This window comes from Chrysochloris asiatica, unplaced genomic scaffold (assembly GCF_000296735.1).
Source record: "Chrysochloris asiatica unplaced genomic scaffold, ChrAsi1.0 scaffold00002, whole genome shotgun sequence".
In the NCBI taxonomy this organism is placed as follows: Eukaryota; Metazoa; Chordata; class Mammalia; order Afrosoricida; family Chrysochloridae; genus Chrysochloris; species Chrysochloris asiatica.
This window is the reverse complement of record NW_006408520.1, coordinates 24,937,047-24,946,617: the sequence shown is the minus strand read 5'-3', so window position 1 is coordinate 24,946,617 and position 9,571 is coordinate 24,937,047. Positions and strand designations below refer to the sequence as shown.

The following is a 9,571-nucleotide window of genomic DNA, read 5'->3' as shown; positions in this document are numbered from 1 at the left end:
GTAAGGTGGAGGGTAGAGAAAAAGAGGAAGACCCCCAGCAAGATGAATTGCCAAAGTGGCAGTATCAATGGGCTCAAGCATGGCAACAATTGTGAGGTTGGCCCAGGATTGAGCAGTGTTTTGTTCTGTTGTGCATGGGTTGCTATGAGTTGGTATCGACTCAATGGCTCTAACAACAACAACAAATTTTTACATAGGAGTCCTGGTGCGGAGCAATGACTGCAAAGTTGTTTGAACTGCAGGGTCTGTGGTTCAAGCTCACCAGCTGCTCCTTGGAAACCCTATACAGGGTCACTAGGGGTCGGAATCAACTCTCTATGGCTCTTAACATTTTTACATACAGTCCTGGTGTAGAGCACTGTGGATTCATGCCCTGGAACCACAAAGTTGGTCGGCTGTGCAAGCTTACCTACCAGCTGCTCCTTGGAAACCCTATACTGGGTCGCTATGGGTTGGAGAACAAACTTGCTCCCCTTGAGGGTAGCAAGTCCCTTAGGACATGGAAGCTCCTTGCTGGGACTCCACCCAGTCCTTGCACTAGGCATCTCTTCTTTTGTTATACTTAGCTGTCATCACTTATATGGTGTTTCCCTTGAGCTCAGTGGGTCATTCCAGTAAATTATAGGACTCAAAAGGAGTAGTGACAACTGTTATGTCAGGGGGGAATTGGGTAGACTCCTAAGCTTGTGGCTGTACCCACTGACCTAACAGTGACTAGGGATGCGAGAGAGAAGGACTGTATGGTCAGCTGGGGTATTGAATTGAACAGGGAAGGGAAGCTGAGATTTTTCCCAGGATGCTGGAATGGGTTTTATTATCCACCACACAATTTGGTGATCTTAGTCCTGGGGTGGCACTGTAGGATAAGCACTGGGTGACAAGATTGGTTTGAACTGCAAGTCAGCAGTTCAAACTTACCAGCTGCTCCTTGGTAACCCTATACGGGGTGTCTGTGAGTCAGAACTGACTCAACAGTACTTAACAAAAACAAGAGTCTCCCTGGACTGAACTTTGTTTACCTTGGATTCACATGCATGCATCTCAGACGAACTCTCCCCATCTGCACAGCTTTGATCCAAGTACAAAATATTGTCCCTGTCTGTGATTTATACACAGTTTGTTCATGAATGTATAGAAGAAGTTTGGGAAGGTTGAAAGGTATTCATATCTCAAAATAGAAATAATAATTTGTGTTCCAATTACAGCCTCCTGCCATATGACTCAGCCTACTTCCTCAATTCTAGTCTCCCTTCTCTTCTGCTGATTGATGGCCTCCTATTTCCAATCTGTCCAATCTAACCTAGGGTAGGCAGTTTAGCTGTCTTTTTGTTGCATTGGCTTTATGGGAAGCTTGCACTCAATGATTCATCTTTTTTTTCCCTCCTCTTCATTCCCAAACTTTATCTTCCTTAACATAGGTAACTTCATTCTAAGATAAATTCTCATATCAGCTTTTATGAGAGTAAATTTTCTTACCTTGCTATATTGTGTGTCACATTCTTTTGTTTATCTTCCTTTTCTCAGAAATTACTTTCTCTCCACCCACTCTACTTTTTTTCACCTCCTTTTTCATACTGCCCCCCTGTTACTGGATCAGACTACCGAAGACTAGAAAGTCATGAAATATGGTACTAAAGAGTTTTATTCCATTATGGAAATACCTGCAGGGGAGCTCACATTCACAGTCTAAGGGGTTTTTATAGTGAGGGGTTACCCTGCAGAGGTGCTTCCTGCAGACTTCAGAAAAGGGGCAGACCTTCCTGTTTGTGATTTCCAGCTCTTGTGTGCTGTTTTCTGGCTTTTCTTTTCCCATGATGCACATACATCTGATGTCCATGATGGAGTGTAAGATTTCAAGTTATGTGAAGTATCCCATATGCTGCTGCATTGTCTGCACCCTTCTGTCAGAACCCTGGTTTGAGAACCAGGTCTGATCTGGTGGCATCATGTCGGTACTGTTCTTCTATGTTATGTGCCTGTGCTGAAAACTGGGAAGTTAATGGTAGCTTGAGATAGCTGAGCGTTAACAAACCTGCTGAGTTCCTGATGCTCAAGGAGATGGTTTTCCTGTCTTGCCCATACCTGTTCCACCTGACAAGGTGATGTTGTTGTCAAGTGCCGTCGTTGAGTCAGTTCCCACCCATAGCGACCCTGTATAGGGTTTCCAAGGAGCAGCTGGTGAGCTTGAACCACCGACCTTGCAGTTCAAATGGCTTTGCAGTCTCGCGCATTACCCACAGCACCACACCAGGACTCTGACAAGGTAATAGTTTCTTCTTATTTGGAGGTTTTATGTTTCTACCACAGCCAGCAATCCTTCTTCCTGTCCTCCAAAGGCCTACCTCTAGAAGACAATGGCGGTGTCCTCTGCATTGTAATGTGTGTTTATGAACGGGTAGTGATGATTTGAGACTTGATGTTTTTAGAACTAAGAGGAGTAGAGAGATTTTTCTCTGCTTCTGCATGAGTCCTTTCCTTTAGCCCAGCACCAGCGGCCTGGAACCCTTCAGTTACCCTTTTGAATTTTGTTTTACAGGCATTGCAATTTTTTTAAATTACTAGGTAAATGTAAAGAGAAGTAAGATGTTGTTGTTAAAATTAGACAGTTTTCTCAAAAAAAGTGCAGAAAAGGTAAAACAAATACCTCAAGTACTTACAAGTGTCATCTAGTCAGTTCTAACTCATGGAGACCCTGTATAGGATTCCAGGGAGTCCTGGTGTGGCATGGCAGGTTAATGCGCTGGACTGCAAAGTCAGTTTGAACCGCAAAGTTGGCGATTCAAATTCACCAACCACTCCTCAGAAACCCTATGCAGGGTTGCTTGCTATGAGTCACAACTGACTTGATGACACTTAACAACAGTAGGGTTCCGAGGAGCAGTCAAATAGATCTGGCAAAAACATCTGTCACCATTTTTTCAGGAAGCCTGTCTGCCTTATTTTTCCTGTCTTGATTCTCTTTTTTATTGTACCTTTGAAAACAATGGCATAATCCTTCTCCTTCTCCCAATTCATTCTAATGTTGTCTGTGTTCCGAAATGCTGTTTCTATAAAATGTGTGTGGTAACTTACTCCTTCTATAGCAGTTTTGCTTCTTCAATCTTCATACTGTTTACTGTTGGTCCCCTTTCCATCCACTCCCTAATTTATTCCATTCTTTTTTGTATTCCTGGATGAACACCTGTGTTCACATTCTTCTGGAATTCTGCTCTTAGCTACCTCTCTACTGGAGTCTTCTCATATTTCCTTAGCAGCATGAACAGCTGTTATTCTTGGTGACTGAATTCTAATATTGCTTCTACTCAGCTGCATTTCTAATTAGTCAACAACTTTTGGGAAAGATTGTTTTTTACCCTTCCGGCATTTGAGTGGACTCATTTCAAAAACTGAAAGAGAAACATAAAATCAGGAGGCTGAAAGGAGCTTCAGAAGATCATCTATGTGTGACCCTCATAAGTGGTGCTGTTCTGCATAAAGACATCCTAGCAAGCAGAAAGCATGGTAGAAACAAAAGACTCAGTATGAACCGTAAGGTCAGTGGTTCAAACTCACCAGCCACCTACTTGGAAACTCCTATACAGGGTCATTGTGAGTCAGAACTGACACAATGATACATAACAACAACAACAACATGGAGTTCTAAGAGTCCTGGTATGGTGCTGTAATCTGTACTGCTAACCACAAGGTTGGCAGTTCAAAACCAGCTGCTCCTCAGAATTCCTTTACAGGGTCGCTATGAGTTGGAACCAACTTGACGGCAATAACAGTAACACCACCACATGGAGTAAGAGGTGACAACAGACAGGAAATCAGAAGACAAGTTTAAATACTTGTTCTATCGTTTTCTAGCTTTGTCAACTTGTCAACATGGACAAGTTGCTTAAGTTCGCTGAACCTCGGTCAGTTTCTTATTTTGTAGGGTGGGGAGACTACTTCCTGTGTCCATAGCATGGCAGCTGCTGGCCAATAGGTACCATTTCACAAAAGATTAAAATGTTCCCCATGGTGTCAATAGAAGGGCACAAGACAGAGTCCAGCCTCCATTTACCCTTGAACTGGGCACCCTGGTGTACTGTATAACCTTAACCAGGTGTAGCTGCCCAGTCCCAGAGGTCCGCATCATCCATTCGCAGAGTAGGCCTTGGGGTAAGGGTGGACAGAAGGCCCCCCAGACTGTTTGGCAGAGATTTAGCACCTTAAGAAGGTATCTGTCTTTTTTACCCTCTAAGAGATCTTGGTATTACATAAACTTCTCTATATTTTTATCACACCATTAACATATTAACATAGTAGCTTGAAGGTGTCACTCTTGGAAAACATGCTCTGGGAAGCATTCCTATCCCCTGTGGATTCCTGCCTCAGCTTCACAGATTGTTAGAGTATTAAATGAGATCACATATGGTAAATCATCTGGACTATGATCCCAAATGCTGCATTTCTTAGTGGATTTTCTCTTACGTTACTTTAGGCTCTGCTGGCATTTCTCTAGGCTTTCCCCTACTATTCTCTCTTCCAGTGGTTTCTAAAGTAGGGTGCTTGACCTTCCAAGGAATATGAAAGTTGATCCAGTGAGGTAGGTATGAGAGAATGAAAAAATATATATATTTATAGTTATTTAAAAATTAAAACTGAGTCAATTCCAGTTCATGGCAATCCCATGTGTGTCAGAATAGAACTGTGCTCCCTGAGGTTTTTAATTGCTGATATTTGGGAGCAGATTGTGAAGGTTTTCTTCTGTGGCTCTTGTGGGTGGACTCAAATCTCAAACTGTTCATTAGAAGCAAAGCACCTTCACTGTTTACACTACCCAGGGACTCTACAATTTAAAATGTTGTTGTTAAGCACTGTCGAATTGGTTCTGACTCATAGCGACCCTGTATAGGGTTTCTGAGGAGCAGCTGGTGGGACTGAACTGCTGACCTTGTGGCTCTAACTGATCTTGCCATCAGTGCATTATCAAGCAGTGCCATACCAGCACTCCACAATTACAAACTGACACGCTCATTTATATATAAATGGGTGGGCATGCTCAGTTTACTTCATGTAGCCACAGAACTCTCTGAATGCAAATACATTTGTTATTCGTCCTTACCTTCTTTTGAGTTATATAGTAAGGCATTTCTCCCTCTGTTATCTTTCAGGACAGAGACTTATAACTCGTCTAGTGAAACTTCCTTTTTTCAAATTGGGGTCCTTGTGGTTTAATCACAGATATAAAATAAAATAACAATATAAGGTCTGGATCCAGGTGGCCTAGGCTGAATAACATAAAGCAAGTTCCTTAACCTTTCTGTGCTTTGGTTTTCTCATCTGTAAAATGGGAATAATCAGAGAACCTGCTTCTTGGGGTTAATGTAACAATTAAGAGTTAAAATCTATAAGGCTCTGATAGAGTCAGTCATATATTAAGAACAATAAAAGTTTGTTGTTACCATAGCTTTAATCACTATCCTCATCTATGTCTCTAGGGGAGATGTCCTCTATACCCAAATGTATATGGGAACAGAAGGACTAGTCTTATCCCTGGACTAAATTTACTTAGTCAACAAATATAAACTAGTAGTCTCTTATGTATCAGACACTTTGCTAAATGTTGGATGCTCCACTCCATTGTCAATCTTGTGCTCTGTTTGATGGTCTCTCTCCCTCATCACCAGTTTGTGGTCACATTTCCATGCCACGGCAGACCACTTTCCAATGGGCTTAGTTTCTGTGTCTAGAAAGAAAGAGAACTAAGTCTTTGGTGTGAAGAATCACTAATCACTGTGAGTTTCTAGCCATTTGACATTTTAAGATACAAATAGACTTTTCTCCTACATTATTAATTCAATATGTCATTGCTGTCAACTCCTGGGTTATTATTTCCTTCTCTGAACTGTTTATTTATTGTCTGAATAGTTCTGCTTTCATAGATTTCTACCTGGGGATTGTTCCTCCATATTAACTCAAAGTCTGTTCTTCCTATCCTATCTCATCTTCAAAAGAGAAGTTTCCATTTCACCTTCCCATATCACAATTTTATGAGACCATTGAACATTCTTACAGCTTAATATTCCTTTCAACAAATTGAACATTGGTAGAAGAATAGAGGTACTCTATGTGATATGTATGAAAAGATAGCAAGTTTGGAGTTCTGGTATGCTGTGGGTTAATGCGCTAGACCGCAAAGTCGGTTTGAACTGCAAGATTGGTAGTTCAAACTCACCAGCTGCTCCTCGAAAACCCTATACAGGGCTGCTGTGGGTTGGAACAGACTCAACAGCACTTAACAACAACAACATGTAATATGTGTGAAAAGATAGCAAGTTTAGATTTTTGAACACTTCTGTATTCTCTCTCTTCTTCTCAGGAAATGACTTATAAAAGCTCAATTAAATTTCTGTTACGTTAAAGCCATTCATTGTTGTCTATGCATATAGGGATATGAGTAGGGAAAAAAGGAGAGATAATGAAGATGGGGGCTCCTTCTATATTTCCTCCTTCCAATCCCTTTACTCCTTGTACAAAAAGTAGCGATATATTCTTGGAGATCATCTAGTTGAAAACTAAGTCTGATAAGAGGACACACTTCCCAAACCAAAGACTAATTCTCCCAGGCTCTAGCGAGAAAAAATTTATAAATACAAGCATGTTCCCTAAATATTATGCTGTAACATATTCTATGTCCTAATACATAATTGCTATGCTTTGTGTCATACACGAGGTTGGCTATTTCATCTTTCAATATAATGGGCTAAGAATAAAATCTTGGTGCTGGAATTGAAAGTTGTATTCTCCAGACAAAGGAAATAGACATTTATTGAATGCTACTGCTGCGTTCTTAGCACTAATGACATTATGAAAGCTCTTTGAGTTATATAATTTGAAATATTTCTGTCTTTCAGGTCATGCAGGACAAGATCATCTGCCTCCCGAAAAGAGTACAGCCTGCTCAGAACCATTCTTCTGTTTCAAATGTCTCTCAAGCAGTTGCCAGTACCACCCCACTACCTCCACCTAAACCATCTGCTACTAACCCTGCCACTGTGGAAATGAAAGGACTGAAGACAGATCTGGACCTTCAGCAGTACAGTTTTATAAACCAGATGTGTTATGAGCGAGCCCTGCACTGGTATGCCAAATATTTCCCTTACCTTGTCCTCATCCATACCCTGGTCTTCATGCTCTGCAGTAACTTCTGGTTCAAATTTCCTGGATCCAGCTCCAAAATAGAACATTTCATCTCAATCCTAGGGAAGTGTTTTGACTCTCCCTGGACCACACGGGCTTTGTCTGAAGTATCCGGAGAGGACTCAGAAGAAAAAGATAATAGGAAAAACAACATGAGCAGATCCAACACCATCCAGTCTGGTCCAGAAGGCAGCTTGGTCAACTCTCAGTCCTTAAAGTCAATCCCTGAGAAGTTCGTGGTTGACAAAGCCACTGCAGGGGCTCTGGATAAAAAAGAAGGTGAGCAAGCCAAGGCCTTATTTGAGAAGGTGAAGAAGTTCCGGCTGCATGTGGAAGAAGGTGATATCTTGTATGCTATGTATGTTCGTCAGACTATATTTAAGGTTATAAAATTCCTGATCATCATTGCGTATAATAGTGCTCTGGTTTCCAAAGTTCAATTTACGGTAGACTGTAATGTTGACATCCAGGACATGACCGGATACAAAAACTTTTCTTGCAATCATACCATGGCACATTTGTTCTCAAAACTTTCTTTTTGCTATTTGTGCTTTGTAAGTATCTATGGATTGACGTGCCTTTATACCTTATACTGGCTGTTCTACCGTTCTCTAAGGGAATACTCTTTTGAGTATGTCCGGCAAGAGACCGGGATTGATGATATTCCAGACGTGAAAAATGACTTTGCTTTTATGCTTCATATGATAGATCAGTATGACCCTCTCTATTCCAAGAGATTTGCAGTGTTCCTATCTGAAGTCAGTGAAAACAAACTAAAGCAGTTGAACTTAAATAATGAGTGGACTGCCGATAAACTGAGGCAGAAGCTCCAGACAAATGCCCATAACCGCCTGGAATTGCCTCTTATCATGCTCTCTGGCCTTCCAGACACTGTTTTTGAAATCACAGAGTTACAGTCTCTCAAACTTGAAATCATTAAGAATGTAATGATTCCAGCCACAATTGCACAGCTAGACAATCTCCAAGAGCTCTCCCTACACCAGTGCTCTGTCAAAATCCACAGTGCAGCTTTATCGTTCCTGAAAGAGAATCTCAAGGTCTTGAGTGTCAAGTTTGATGACATGAGGGAGCTGCCCCCCTGGATGTATGGTCTCCGGAATCTGGAAGAGCTCTACCTAGTTGGTTCTCTAAGTCATGATATTTCCAAAAATGTCACCCTTGAGTCTCTGAGGGATCTCAAAAGCCTTAAAATTCTCTCCATCAAAAGTAATGTGTCTAAGATCCCCCAGGCGGTGGTTGATGTTTCCAGTCATCTCCAGAAGATGTGTATACACAATGATGGTACCAAGCTGGTGATGCTCAACAACTTGAAGAAGATGGTCAATCTGACAGAGCTAGAACTGGTCCACTGTGACTTGGAGCGAATTCCGCATGCTGTGTTCAGTCTGCTGAGCCTCCAGGAACTGGACTTGAAGGAGAATAATCTAAAGTCTATAGAAGAAATTGTTAGCTTTCAGCACTTAAGAAAATTGACAGTGCTTAAACTATGGCATAACAGCATCGCCTATATCCCAGAGCATATAAAGAAACTCACCAGCCTTGAGCGTCTATCTTTTAGTCACAACAAAATAGAGGTGCTGCCTTCCCACCTCTTTTTATGCAACAAAATCCGATACTTGGACTTATCCTACAATGACATTCGATTTATCCCACCTGAAGTAGGAGTTCTACAAAGTTTACAATATTTTTCCATCACTTGCAACAAAGTGGAGAGCCTCCCAGATGAACTCTACTTCTGCAAGAAACTGAAAACGCTAAAGATTGGGAAAAACAGCCTATCAGTACTTTCACCGAAAATTGGAAATTTACTATTTCTCTCCTACTTAGATGTTAAAGGCAATCACTTTGAGATCCTTCCTCCTGAATTGGGTGACTGTCGGGCTCTGAAGCGAGCTGGTTTAGTTATTGAAGATGCTCTGTTTGAAACCCTGCCTTCTGATGTCCGGGAGCAAATGAAAACAGAATAACTTATTTTTCTTTAAAGTTTGACTGAAACACGCTACTACCAAATACAGTATAAATAATTAGGTAGTCTTAATGCCTTTCCTTTTTTTTTTTTTTCTTTTTAACAAAAACAAAATGTACACAAGATTGAGTAAGGAGTATGTATATTTTTAATAAAAATTTACCTGTATTTTTTTCAGTATTAATATTTTAAAGTTTTATTTGTCTTGGAACCTGCATTATCTATTGGTGTGTTTTTTACTGACAGAAATAGATGGTTCCATTGGGTCTTTTGTTTTGTTGTTGTTTATTCAGTTCATTGTTGTGAACAGGAGGACATTTTGAGTTGCATGCTCTTTGGTATTTTTGTAATACACAAAGATATTTTGCCAAGGTCATTGTTCACTTGTTTACAGCTGTACAGGGTCTTATTTTT

The 9,571-nt window shown here is 40.9% G+C and overlaps 1 protein-coding gene across 1 annotated transcript in view; it reads left to right on the top strand.

Moving 5' to 3' along the window:
* Positions 1-9,341, top strand: part of LRRC8C (leucine rich repeat containing 8 family, member C) — a 135,810-nt gene extending 126,469 nt beyond the window's left edge. The window contains exon 3 of the mRNA XM_006830976.1: positions 6,885-9,341. Coding sequence (XP_006831039.1) covers positions 6,885-9,158 — 2,274 coding nt within the window. The 3' untranslated portion in view covers positions 9,159-9,341. The remainder of the gene's footprint in view (positions 1-6,884) is intronic.
* Positions 9,342-9,571: the final 230 nt, after the last annotated feature.